Genomic DNA, 13,758 nt, shown 5'->3' with positions numbered 1-13,758 from the left:
TCGTCATTGACCTTTGTTGGTAAGATGTCTACAATTGACAGTCCGGTCACATCATAATAGGGCTCAGGTACGAGCATCCGCACGCGTCCGATTACAAGTCACATTGTCTTTGAAAGTAAGTAGACGTCAATTTTGAGGTTGATGTTGGCTTTGGTAGGGGTAAGGCTTCTGCTTGACATTCCGGCGGCCGCAGACCCGCGGGCCCGGTCGGACCACTAGCGTGGGTCTTACAGGGCTTAAAAGAGACGAATAAGCTGTCAAGTAACAGCCGCACATCCGTTTCAGCTTTGTTCTCTCAGGTTCAAAGATTCATGTTCATCATTTCGTTACCCAGTCGGAGCCTTTACCGTGGCAGCGCACCCTGCCAGTGATCATACTCATGTACACAGTCACTCGTTGAGGTCGGTCCCACTGGCACTTGAGGAAGTGACATTGGAACTACAAGGAGCCTGAATGACATGCAATTATTTGCAGTCAAGAACCGTGCAAAATGCTAAATGTTTCGACTCACGATAGAGCTGATCATGCAAATAATGTTCCAGCTTCACTTGGCTTTATGACGCTCTGCGCTTATTCACCAATGGCTACCGAACTCTCCGAGCTTCTGCCCTTGATGAATGTATTCAGCTGTGCCGAAAAGAAACAGTGATATGCCGGTCGAATCCATCGCACCATAACTGGCAGATAGCATTCTTTCGTGTTGCAGAAAACCAGCTTCCTAGTGCTGTTGCATGAGAAGGGACTGTGAATGATATTTATGGATTTGTTGACCAGACAGAGTGGCCCATTTCGAAGTATAAATTGAGCAGCTTCCTCCAGCTCTGCCGCAAACATGACCAGAGACTACCGAAAGACGTTGAAAGAAGGAATAAATCAAAGATCAAGTGCAGCCGGGGACAGCATGCAATCATCATGTGCATTATGACACCACAGGAATGGCGTTGTAGCTGCGGCGCGACAATGGCATCCCCTACAGAGTGGAGGACTTGCTCGAGAGACACCCCATATCTCAACACGTCGAAATGCCCTGGCTTTTATAGGAACGATCCTCGAATCCTTCCATGGATGTGCTTGACATGTTGGAATGCTATGGAAAAGAAGCAACAGGGGACAGGGTCATAAGTTTGCCATATATAGTCAGGGTGTCTTCGAAATGATGTTATGGTTTTACTTGAATATTCCTCGTAACTTCCATTGAAGTGCCGGTAAACAGAGGTCATTTTATTTCCCTTGCCTCGGTGATTCGACTACTAAAGTGTCTTGGCCCAAGGGTAAGGAGGAATCATTTGAGAGCCAGAAGCAAGACCATCAGTAGACTACACTATACAAAACACCAAAAGGACAGAAAGTGAGTCTTGACAAGGACTTGTAGATGGCTTCTCAGTATCGATAGCATCTGTTCTGTCATCCAGAGGTAAAGAAAGTGAGTCACGGGAGAAGATTTCGGACTCAAGAATCACGCACAATCAATGTTTCTGACAATCATTGTAATAGCAATACGTGTATATGTCCCTACACATTTGGTGATGAGAGTATTTCCAACAATGAATAAGAAGGTGGAGATCAATTTGGTATATAAAACACATATCATTGTCCACCAATCGATGGTTCATAACACACTAATCCCGAAGGACAAGACACGAATCCCAAGGAGACGAGACAGCATCCAGAGATCATGTGTCGGCCGAATGAGATTATCAGGATATGCCGTTGCCAGTATAAGGAGACGGAAACACGATGGGAACGTTGCCACCCAGCCAATCAGCTCGGACTAAGAGACAAAGACTTGGGTACTTGCTCTCAACTCAGAGAGGGGGAAAAAAACATTGAAGGGATATAAGTGCATGGATTGCCGATATGCAGACTTAAATAAAGAGAAATCGTGAGGACCCAACCGGAAAAGCATACCGCTGCATATAGGCGGATAGAGTTTGTCAAAAGCTGGAAGTCTTGCCGTTCACAAAGAGGTACTTTCCAGTAACAAAGAATCCCAAGGTACAATAGAAGCCTTTCATCTCTGTTTTTATCTATGAGACTATATGCTTCGCAATCAACGTGACCTATGACGGTTCAAGCGTGCAAGCTCCTTTACAATCGACAACCAGTCCGTAAGTAAAACTAGCCCATGAGGGCCGCGGACCTGATGAGTAGATGTTCACTACGGGACTTGAAACGCAGAGGCCTGATGAAATGTTTTCGGTTTGCGTGAGTCAGATCGACAGGCTAAGTCCAGTGACTAATGATTTGGTCACCTAATATCACGAACAGTCAGGCACTTAGCAACACTCAGCACAACTACCATACCTTAGCAACACTAAAGCAAGCCTAGGGATATTTACATGCGTTAAGTGAATATATCATACAATATCTGAATTTATCTGTGACGTACTTGTTTGCGATATCGTAGCCCGATAGCAAATGTTTAGCAGATGCTCAACTATACAATCCCGCCTCATCTCACGAGTACATCCAGCCTTGGAGTTGGGACACCGTACAAGCAAGCCTCCAATCGCATCCATAACTCCCCTGGCAAGCCGTGTTCTGCTTACCTGAATCCTCCTTCTATCCAGGGGACAGCACTGGCATGTCCTGTAGTGCCTTTGTATACACTCCAGACAGAATAGATGTCCGCATGGTGTAATCACCGGAGTCACAAAAATGCCAATACATATCGGACAGACCAGCCGGTCCTTGATCTCGCTCGTGTACTCAAGGCTGCCAAAGTCTACAAGATTGTTTACATCTTGTTGTGTTATGCAGTGACGCTTTGCCTCACGAGAAACAAGACATTCCACAGGCCATTCGACATCAGCTGGTTGAGCTAGACGTGTCAACTATGGGGGCGACGGGACTATGTTGCTTTCTCTCCTTACAAATTGCTTCCCAGGGAACCGTTGTGTTTTCGCCGGAGCTGAATATGTCGTGAATTAAAAGGTTCGTGTTGCGCCGAGGCATTTGCTGTTGGTGGGGTGGCATATCTTATCTGGCTACTGGACGCGCCTAAATGAGGAAAAGATAAATGGTCATTTGGAAAACGCCATATGAAGTAATCGGTATGTCAGAAATTTGGAAGGGGGGAAATGTGAAAATTGGGGTTGATCTTATGGACGGGATTGATACTCCGTAGATCGGCAGGGTCTTGCCATGTTGGAAAAAGACAGTCAGGGTATGTGGGGATCTGTCACCGGACCGACCGGGGGTTACATCATTATGAGCGCTGCATTACCGTAAAGCCATCTGTCCTCTGTCTTGGGTAAGACACTTGTGAGTTATGTCCTGCAAAGCCGCCAACTTCCAAGTTTCCCAGCCCCCCTTGTTAAGCATGAGATAGAAGCAGATTACAGAACGTGACTGAAGAATAACGTTGGCTATTGTTACTTCTGGCTTTATGTTCAAGGACTAGAATGCTTGTATTTCTCCGACGGTTTGTATTTTAGTGTTGTACTGCGCACTATTTTAAAGCCGCTTAAATTCCCGCAGTTGACCGAAAAGCTTAGCGACTTGTGAACCCTGAGAACCTGCTGGTCCAATCGCTGTCCACAGTACGGAAGGTGACATCATTCCACACGAATGTGGTTCGTGGGGGACTGGAGGTACGGTGCGGACACTAGACCCTGCAGATCCCTCGATGGCTGTCAACTTGGATAAACACTGCTCGATCCCCGATCTCTCACGGTTCATCAAGATCGCCGCACATGTCACACAATGTACGATTCACTTACATCAAAGACCACCCCATCCCCTTCTCACTCTCCATTGAGAAGGCTAAGAGATACGACTACTCAATGTAAACGCCCTCGTTGTCGGCAGCAACGTGCATCCCGCCTACGAGCCAAATCCTTCTCCAGCTTTCACAAGGGAACATCAAAACACGAGTCTTCATGCTCACAGGTAAGTAGAATTTAGCCAATCTATATGCCTATACTTACAGTAACAGTGCAGCGACCAATCGCCGGAATGCGTCGGCCATCCACTCGGCAGTGTCACCGTCTTCCAGACATCAGCTATAGCCTCGGCCCTGACAAACGAGACCGCATCCCCTCATGGCAAATGCCATGCCGACGCGCCATGCTATCTACATAGAGATCAGGAATCATCGCACAGCGTGCTGCCTACAGATAAGGCTATGAGCAAGTCCCAAGGTCTAGGAGTCTCGCACAAGAAGCCCAGGGGGCAAAGCCATCCGCCAAAGCACCAACACCACCAACGACAAGACTTGCGGCTATGGAAGGCGAATTCTGCCCAGCCCAGCAACAGGGCATGCACATCCTGCCGGACTGAAGAGACACCGCGATGGCGCGAGGGTCCAGCAGGACCTCGAACACTGTGTAACTTCTGCGGTCTACTGTACGCGAAGCGGCAACAGAAATGCCATGATGCCCCATCAAGTCACTGCTTTACCTCTGACTAGTCTCCCCAGGCACTCAAAGGAGAGTTGTCTCCGGTTAATAAGCGACTACACACGATTGTCGGGCGGTTTTTCTTTTTTTATAGTATCACTAGGGAGCAAAAGGTCAAGGAAAGGAAAAAGGAGTTCCAGGTCTCGTTACACATATGAGTTATCAAAAGGCAACAATGTAAAACATCAAGATAAAACATCAAGGACCGTGCCTGTCAAGTGTTTGCGTTGCATCTCGAAATTACGCATAAACCTAAGGTCGAAACACGGAAAACAGCAAATATGGATAATTAATGACTGAGTGGAAAACCGAGCGTCCCCACATAATCAAAGGTCTAGGGGTCTAGGGGTCTTATCGGGGTCCAGGGGTCCAGGGGTCCATGTGTCAGCAAGAGGCACTAGACAGGGATGTTGAGACCAGTCAACCAACCAGACAAGCGTGTTGAACGGAGAGGCCCCGGCGTAAGTTGAGAGGCCCCATCCTTCTTCGTCTTGATGAGTTGAGAATGACGAAATGGCTTTTTTGCTGGCTTGCTTTGTCTTAGCCTGCGAGCGGGGAGGGAAAAAAACAGGTTTTCCTCCGCTTGGGGCTTGGGCAGTAAGAAGATGGCTCTGTGCGCGGGACAGGTCACATTTCCGGTCCGCGGCGTGTTGTTTGTTTTTGGACGGGCAAATCATCCACCTAAAAAGAACCTCGGCGGTAAAAAATGGGCTTGTGACTACCCGGCCCATGTGGCGAATGCCTCTGACTAGGTCAATCGATATTGGAGAATTGCCACCATCGTTGGATGCCATTTGCATCGGTTGATCATGGGCACGATCGGTGAAACGCGCGGGAGCACCAGAAGATCCAGGGATACAAATGTTCTAGACCATCAAAGACCTTGGGGTCTAGAACTCTTTTGCCCGTCCTTTCAGGTATGGCGCATCTCTATCAGCGGCCAATAATCTCCTGTCAGGCCCCCCTTAGCTTCGCGTCCAGGTGGCGAAACTAGGCCCAACGTTAACAGGCGCGGGAAGAGAAGGCCTTATTGTTGATCCTTTTTTCGTGGATTTCAGCATCCTTTCCTTTGCCCCAAGTTTGATGATACCTATCGTCAGGCGACAGAATATGTCGGGTGTCAGGGATGCACCGATGTCTGAGGACAGGCGCGAGAATGAGACCTCACGGTATGTTTTAATTAGAGAAACCATTTGTTGTTGTCTGGGATGAGCTACTCAACTCACCGGGGTTCCACAGATACGACGAGTTACTACGCACAACGTGTAAGCCCTTCAATCAGATCAACGTTGCCGGGCCCGAAAAGTCACCAGATTCAGTCCTCACTGGTCTCGCCCAGTTGGCAACTTGTCAGACTAACACCGAGCGCTCATTTGTATCTTTATTCGACGAGATAAGCCAGTACATAGTAGCCGAAGCAACGCCCTCCACGTCGCTACTAAACAGCTCATCGTTGCACAAAAGCGATGAGGATCTCTTGCTCTGCGGCACCTACATCCCTCGTGCCGATGGGGCCTGTCACTATGCTTTACGTGCTATGGAGGAGACCTTGGATGCCTCGTCTTCGCAAGAGTTGCCGGTAATCGTTGTTCAAGACCTGGCTGCAGACCCAAGGTTTGCGTCAAGTCCCAATTGTCGTCCAGGCAGTTTCGCTAGGTTTTACGCCGCCGTGCCTATACGGTCTCCTCGGGGCATCAACATCGGTGTCTTGTGCGTCATGAACCCTACGCCTGGGGGTAACTGGACAGACAAACATTCAAATGTCATGCGGGGATTGTCGCAAACAATCATGGATCACCTCGAGGGCAATCGAATCAAACACTCTTTAAAGCGCAGCACGGCAATGAGCCTTGGGCTGCAGAGATTCACTGAGAGGGGGTTGCATTCACCAGTCCAGAAATCGCATCTCGGCTCAGACCTTCATGCGAGCGAAACCCCAACACAACACCACAATGAAAATATCTCCCCCACAAAGTCTATTCCACCAGAGATCCTGAAACACCAACGCAAGGATCCTACGTCCTCAAATCCATTTCTCATCGCCGCCACCATCATCAAAGAAGCTCTGCCCGCTGATAACTGCGCCTTTTTCAGCGGAGACTCGCGGGACCTTCATTTAGTCCACTCACCAGAAACAGAGACTCAGTACGACTTCTCCCTCAATGCATCTTGCCTAAGTCCAGGCGTCTACAGTAACGCGATTAACAATGATACCCCTACTGCCACCAAATTCCAACCCTCTTGCCAGCTGCTTGGATCATCCAATGCCCTCGGCTCCAACTACACAAAGGACTTTAGCAACATTTCACAAATATTTCTATCTCACATGCTTCAAAAATACCCCGAAGGTTGCATATTCGAATTTGAGCCAAAAGGCTCATCCACTCATGATGCGAAAAGTTTTGCTTCAATTTCTGAAGAACAACGATTACCACCGAGCATCCTTTCGAAAACCGAACAACATATCTACGAACAACGTGAATTGCAAGGGGCTTTCAACGGAGCCCGATATGTGGCATTTATACCTATCTGGGATCCTGTCAAGGCCCTGGTCTCCATCGGCGGCTTTGCATGGTCAAAGGGACTGCGGCGTGAGTCCGACAGAGACAGCGAATTGCCTTTCTTCAGGGCGTTAGGCATACTGGCGGCATCCGAGGCCTTCCAAATAGAAACACTGGCAGCCGACAAGGCCAAGTCAGATGTTCTGGGCTCAATATCTCACGAGCTGCGCTCTCCACTTCACGGAATCACGCTCGGCCTTGAACTGCTAAACGACTCTGGCTTAGGTGCAGCGCAGCAGAACATAGCTCACTTGATCGGTACTTGCTGCCGTACTCTTCTTGACACAACAGAGCATCTTCTGGATTTTACAAAGGTCAATCAATCGTTGGGGTCAGATACAATAGACGACGGCCGTTCGGAGGAATCCACGATCAGCACTGCACCCTCGAATCGGGAGCAGATCTTCAACAAAACTGTCCACCTGGACCAAATTGCTGAGGATGCAGTAGAGAGCGTTTATGCAGGCCACAGCTATCAGCATGCGTCGATCGCTCACATCTTCAGTCCTTTCAACAGCCGAACGAGTGCCGACGTCAGCGCCCTTCGACGAATGGACTCAATAGAAGCGGCAGAGGCAAAGGTCATCGACCAGAGGAATCGACCACAGGGTGGTGTCGTTTCCGTGTTTTTGCTCTACGATCCAAAGCTCCCATGGAGCTTCCAAACGCGGGCCGGTGCTATTCGCCGAATTATCATGAACCTTTTTGGAAACTCGCTCAAGTACACATCTCAGGGTTTCATCAAGGTTACGTTGTCTCAATCACAATTAAAAGATGCTACAGGCGGAGAGCGCATGATTGAACTGGTGGTTGAAGATACGGGTCGCGGAATCAGCGAGGACTTTCTCCGCAATAATGTCTTCAAGCCGTTCTCTCAAGAGGACCAATTATCTAGCGGGACGGGGCTGGGACTCAGTTTCGTCCAGAGGATGACGTACCAGCTTGGAGGCACAATATCCATCAGTAGCCAAGTCGATGTTGGCACCAAAGTCACAGTGTCGATACCCATGGTGCAAGGTACAAGCTCTCCAGGGTCTGAATTTGCGGTGTACGCACAAAGCCCATGCCACGGCCTACGCGCCAAACTGGCCGGTCTGCCTCCAGGCCACGTGACCGCTCTTCAGCATGAGTCTATGACTTTCCAAGCCTTGATGAGTGATTTGTGCTTTGAGCGCCTCGGCATGGTATCGGACGCGTTATCAGAGGTGGAACGACTAGCTCCAGATGTCGTTGTTGTGCAGGACAGTTCAACAAGCAATATTTCAGAACTAGCGCAGTCATGGCCCGACGCACCGGTACTGGTGGTTTGCAACAACGCACTTGTCGTTCAAAGATACGAGTCAGCACACATATCGGCTGGACACACGGGATTATGTGGTTTTGTTGCACAACCGTGAGTCATTCTGTATATGTAATGCCCATTTTTACTAACTAGTTTCAAGCCTCACTCCGAACAAGCTAGCAAGGGCAGTCTCAAGAGCCATCACCCTCTGGGCTGAGTTAGAAGACAGTTCACACAGCACAGGAACAATACCACTGCCCACGCCCTCAGACACGGTATCATGCAGCCAACCGCCGACACCCGCCATAGAGAGTCCCTTGGGCGGGCTGGTCCCAGCCCAAGACTACTTCCAGACCCCACAGTTCCTCCTAGTAGAAGACAACCCTATAAACCTCAAGATGCTAACTCATTTTATGAGGAAACTCCAAAAGCCGTATCACACCGCAGTAAACGGGCAGGAAGCGGTGAATGCGTATAAAGAGACGCCGGGGCAGTTTAAGTGTGTACTCATGGATATATCTATGCCGATAATGGACGGTCTAGAAGCTACGCGTCAGATACGAGCCTTTGAGCGATACAACGGAATAGCTGCATCCAAGATCTTGGCTATCACGGGACTTGGGTCTGAGAGTACGCGGGAGGAAGCAACTAGAAGCGGTGTCGATGTTTTTATGACGAAACCTGTCAAGCTGCGTGAGCTGGAAGCGGTTATTAATAGTTAAGGTGGACATTTGCTCTACAAGTGACATTTTCTAGGAATTTGCCTAGGCTAACTCGATAGACAGCGGGGGCAAGAGATGACTGTCCATTGATTCTAGTGCCTTTCAAGGACTCGTCACTGAGCGTGTAGGACTGAGAGGGATGATTGCAAGTACCGTAGCGAGGTAGCAGCTTGCACTTTGTAATGAAACCCTAGCCGTTCTGTAGGTCAAGCTTGTCTTTAAATAAAGCTTCGCATACATGATAAATGCTTTGTGTGAGAGATACCATTCTCCGTTGAGCATATTTCGCTCTGATTTCCAAAAACCAAAAAAAAAAAAGGAAACACGTAATCAACAATAAGGAGATTTGTCTGATGCTGTGACTTAGGAAATCGCAAGCCGGTTGTGATGGCAGCTCAAATCATGCTGATCGATGACCTGGGAAATAGCACATCGCTGAAAACCACGAAAAGTCATCGTTCGAATTGAATGAAGATAGCAATTGCACTTAGCCGTAACAACCACGAAAGTTTGCGAATTTTGGCTTAGCTAGCGATTGAGTAGGAGAAACGACCCTTGGCGTGAAAGTACCATTACTCGACCAAAGATGTCAGAACAACCCGGCTGTGAAACTCCCCGCTGATGTCCCGATTGGCACCTTTTCGACTGATGCTTTTGGGGCTGTACAATCTCAAGATAGCACTTATGATTTCATGACACATGCTGGGGATCCTTACTATAAGGTAGATAGAAATGGGAATGTCGCTGCTGGTTAGTATGGTGTTCAGGGACACGTCTATAAAGAAAATACAGACATATAAGATGCCAAGTTCTGCACGGGTTCTTGGGATGAGGCGCAATTTAATCATGATTCATATGGTTCTTTGCAAGTGGCAGAATCATTTGCCTCCAAGGAGAGCTATAGAGAGCAAGACTCAGCTTTCTTGAGTCACAACAGCAGCTCATTTCATCACATACGACCATACCTGCAGTAGAATACGGGATCCCGTCCGCTCTCCCATAGTCAAGCCTGCAAGGGGCGGATTAGTAGTTGGGTCGGTGACGACCAGCGAATCCCCGCTGTTGTATGTCTTTTTGCCTTCTTTGTGATTTGATCTGCCTTTATTTTTGCCCGTCTGTTAGCTGTAGAGGATGTGGTGTGGCTGACTGACAATCTGGGTTGTTGGGATGGTTGTGGAGTTGAAGTCACGAACAGGCACATTGGGCGGGGAGACTGGCGAGGACTTGTTTACAAAACGTTGGTGCGACTGCGAAGTCTCAAATGAAACGATAAGGCCTTTCCTACGTTTGTTTTGTTGCTTTGCTATGCTGGGTAGGTTGAGGGAAATGCTTTAAATGAAGGAACTCCTACTCTCAACCTGGATGGAACACTTCACTGTATTACTAACATCCATTTAATTATTTTTGGTTTAAGCTCAAACTGCGCCCTATGCGAAATCATGAGGGCCTATAAATTATTTGAGAGTTTGTCTGATCAATTGAATTTGGCAAACTTTGATCTCAGCTACAGGCAATATTGGACATGCCATATCCTAGATGTCGCTCTTGTCCAATCCCCACGTCTACCGGCAACTCAAGCGAAATACATTTTGTCCTCGTAGTCCCGATTTCCTCGTTTGCAGTGTCCGGCCTTGCATCCCTCGCAGTGATCTTCCTCGTGAGGCTCCGTGCGCTTGTCAGAGTACTTTGGTTTCTCGACCTCAACTCCATTCCACTTCTTGATTCGGTATGTGACTCTGTCGACATACGTATCTTCTCTGAGCTTTGGCTTGCTTAGGTAGTTGCATTCACGGCAACGCTGGTGGTACACACGGACATTGTAGCGATTGCGGGAGTACTCGCGGATCGTGATAGCAACGACCATACTCTGCCAGCCAGGAGAGTCACATTTATTGTTGTGGCATACGAACCGCCCCATGATGTTGGTGTCGAAGGTATGGATGGTGCCGAGATCCTCATCTTTGTCGAAGAAGGTGTAGTCAAGCTGATGTTCTTCAAGTCTATCGGCGACCTGGTCGTGGAGCTCGGGGAACATGGACCACGAGCGCGGCGGCTTCTTTCCTCTCTTGCCCGGCATGATAAAACAACTTCTGGCTATTTCTGGGTCGTTAGTTTGTTAGCACTCATGCCGGTTAATAGATAAAGCTTGATCGCGCGGCTTACCTGGTGTTGGTTGTCGTATTGATCCTGCCGGTGAGGTTTAGATGAGAAGGGAAGAAAGAGAATCTTGAGAGGAGGAAGAGAGACCAGAGAGAGGAGAGAGAGAAGGGGAGGGAAAGGGAGGGGCACGACGGCTTGCATGAATGACGAAAGAGCAAACATCATGCACTGCCGCTCAGCTGTTTGCCAGTGCCAACGCTAATTGCGGTCTCTTGCTGGTGGCAAGCAGCTGTAGCTTTGAAAAACGCGATGCGCCACGCACCACTTATCATCGGCTGTTTGAACGACAAAGTGCTGCCTTGGAAAGCTCTCAAATTGGAATATGATTAATTCAAATGAAATTCTAGTAGGTACTGTTTGCCTCCAACGACTCTTAACAAAGGGTGTTTATCGATTCTTTTACACACTGTTTGTTTCGAACCAGCAGCGCCTATTGGTGATTTAAGTTGCCGCGGTCGGCCTCCTGCGTCGACCATCCCCTACGACCGCGTGACACGGCTTTGGACGGCACAGGCATACAGGGCCACATGCAGCATTTGGTTACCGATCGCCATTCACTGCCGTTTGCGCCTTCGTTGCTTCTGTATTGAATCTCTCCCTTGCTTCGTGTGTAGGATGGCCAACTGCGTCTTCCTTATCCCCGTTTAGTCATGAAACAGTAATACTCGTGTTAAACGACACTACAAGATCTGGAACCTTTGCAGAGCGTCATCTGATGTTCATTTTTCTCAGAAACGCCTTTATCTTTTCGTTTAGGAAACGAGGCGGTCAGGATCATGCGCAAGCTCAGGGAATGCCAGGGCCTCAAGGGCCATTTCAACTGTCGGTCACGCTGAAACCCAGCCTTCTAAAGAATTCTCCCTAGATATGATTCCTCAAAAGACTTTACAGCACCAATATGATAGACTTTGTCCCATGGACATGGTGACTATCTGAACAGTCTAGCCTTGGTATCGCGATCCCGAAGAAGACGAAAGGCATGAGGGTCAGGTCAGTCCTTGGCTCGATACCATCGTCACCAACGAGAAAGGGCTTTTGGACACAAGATCTGACCAGATCACCAGCAATCAAAGTGGGTGAGCTGTCAAGAGTAGCGCTTACTTATTAGTCCCCGCTGATGCCTGGTCTGCCATGCCACGGATTCATAAAACGCACAGCTTTCCTCGAAACAGATAACTCTCCATACCTTAAATTCCAGCATTCTCCTGCAGCCAAGGAACCCAACATGGGCGCCACATTCTCTCAGTTCTGGGCCCCGCCGCCAATCACAGTTGGCTTGATTGGTCTTCGCTCAGCAGGAAAAACAACCATTGTGCATACATTGAGCGGAAATCCAGATCTAGTGACGCCATCCGTTGAGAGTGAGTCTCCCTTTTTTTTTTGTTCGGCCATTAAATTCATAAGACTGACATCAGTAGCCGTCGAGATCACCCCCGTGTACCAGGGAAACCAACAGTTCAAAATCTTCGACTATGCTGGAAATCCGCACTGGAGACCTTGTTGGAGGAGTTTCATGTCCAGATTACAAGCCGTTGTGTTTGTCATAGACAGCTCAGACATCAAAGCCCTACAGGAAGCGAAAACGGAATTGGCCGGGTTATTGAAGGAAGATATGCTTGAGCAGCAGCCATTTTTGGTGCTTGCTAATAAGCAGGATGATTCGGTGAGAGGCATCCTGACAGGTGCCTTCTTGGGAACTGACATGCGACAGAAAGCCATGAGCGTCGCAGAATTGACTGAATATCTCGATATACAACAATACCTTGACAAACCATCGAAATGCGTCAGTACCAGCCTCACATCGCACTTTCAAGCTGAAGCTAACGCGTAACTATCAGCGCGTTCAGCCTACGAGCGCCTTGACCGGGGAGGGGTTGGCTGCGGGTCTGGAATGGGTGCGACACATCTTGAGAGAGCATCGCAACTGATGTATCACACTACTATACTATTACTGAGAAGATGCCTTGGTCTCAGCACTCAGAGAGCCGCGATATTGATGTTGTGATAACACGTTATCTACGCGACCGTGTCGGTACGATAAGCTCCGGAACCACATTTCCCCGTGCCTATCAGCTGCATTTGTCAGCCAGTCTCGAAGATCAGCCCACCAAATGCCGCTGATGCTGACAAGTCTCATCAACCCAAAAGCTTATTGTCAGTGTATCACCGATCGCCATTGACGTCGCAAAAATGGCTGAGCACCCTTCATTCACTCTTGCTGGTCTACGTAAGTTGCCCTGCGATCTTCCACTGTGACCTGGACCCCAATTGACCATCCTTCATCACAGTGGCCGCTGGCGGTACAGCTGGCTACATCCGAACTCGCTCAACTCCTTCTCTCGTCGCTGGTGTCGGTCTCGGTATTTCCTACGCTTATGCTGGTACGTGCTCCTCTCCCTCACATGATCTCACGGCTCATAAGGCGCAGGCTATCTCCTCAAGAACAACAAGGACTACGGGTCTGAGCTTGCTCTTGCCAACAGTGTCCTACTGACCGGCTCAGCTGTGCCTAGAATCATCAAGACAGGTGGCCGAGCTCCTGTACCGCTTCTTCTTGGTGCTGCGGGTGGACTTGCGACGTATTATTACCAGAAGAAGTTCCGGGAGTTTCGGTACGGTGTATAAGAACGCTG

At 48.8% G+C, this 13,758-nt stretch overlaps 5 protein-coding genes and 1 non-coding gene; 5 read left to right on the top strand and 1 right to left on the bottom strand.

The window, feature by feature from the left end:
* Positions 1-3,705: 3,705 nt before the first annotated feature.
* On the top strand, positions 3,706-4,411 carry FFUJ_11427 (uncharacterized protein; the record flags this gene model as incomplete). XM_023570325.1 has 2 exons in its annotated part: positions 3,706-3,891; positions 3,938-4,411. The coding sequence occupies 2 exons, from the start codon at positions 3,706-3,708 to the stop codon at positions 4,409-4,411; spliced, it is 660 nt and encodes a 219-aa protein (XP_023437453.1).
* Positions 4,412-5,510: 1,099 nt separating this feature from the next.
* FFUJ_11426 (related to nik-1 protein (Os-1p protein)) lies at positions 5,511-8,965 on the top strand (the record flags this gene model as incomplete). XM_023570324.1 has 3 exons in its annotated part: positions 5,511-5,569; positions 5,640-8,354; positions 8,404-8,965. The coding sequence occupies 3 exons, from the start codon at positions 5,511-5,513 to the stop codon at positions 8,963-8,965; spliced, it is 3,336 nt and encodes a 1,111-aa protein (XP_023437452.1).
* A 955-nt stretch (positions 8,966-9,920) lies between these two features.
* On the top strand, positions 9,921-10,036 carry FFUJ_scaffold13.rrna3. Its single transcript, XR_002792860.1, has one exon. It is a non-coding gene; the product is annotated as a ribosomal RNA (ribosomal RNA).
* A 502-nt stretch (positions 10,037-10,538) lies between these two features.
* On the bottom strand, positions 10,539-11,042 carry FFUJ_11425 (uncharacterized protein; the record flags this gene model as incomplete). Its single annotated transcript, XM_023570323.1, has 1 exon — positions 10,539-11,042. The coding sequence occupies one exon, from the start codon at positions 11,040-11,042 to the stop codon at positions 10,539-10,541; it is 504 nt and encodes a 167-aa protein (XP_023437451.1).
* Positions 11,043-12,350: 1,308 nt separating this feature from the next.
* FFUJ_11424 (probable ADP-ribosylation factor) lies at positions 12,351-13,053 on the top strand (the record flags this gene model as incomplete). XM_023570322.1 has 4 exons in its annotated part: positions 12,351-12,486; positions 12,544-12,788; positions 12,837-12,908; positions 12,964-13,053. 4 exons carry the CDS (start codon positions 12,351-12,353, stop codon positions 13,051-13,053), a joined length of 543 nt encoding a protein of 180 aa, XP_023437450.1.
* A 262-nt stretch (positions 13,054-13,315) lies between these two features.
* Positions 13,316-13,750, top strand: FFUJ_11423 (uncharacterized protein; the record flags this gene model as incomplete). XM_023570321.1 has 3 exons in its annotated part: positions 13,316-13,352; positions 13,414-13,506; positions 13,554-13,750. 3 exons carry the CDS (start codon positions 13,316-13,318, stop codon positions 13,748-13,750), a joined length of 327 nt encoding a protein of 108 aa, XP_023437449.1.
* Positions 13,751-13,758: the final 8 nt, after the last annotated feature.

This window comes from Fusarium fujikuroi, chromosome FFUJ_chr11 (genome assembly GCF_900079805.1).
Source record: "Fusarium fujikuroi IMI 58289 draft genome, chromosome FFUJ_chr11".
Taxonomy (NCBI): Eukaryota; Fungi; Ascomycota; class Sordariomycetes; order Hypocreales; family Nectriaceae; genus Fusarium; species Fusarium fujikuroi.
The sequence above is the reverse complement of the archived record's forward strand: the minus strand, read 5'-3'. Positions and strand labels throughout refer to the sequence as shown.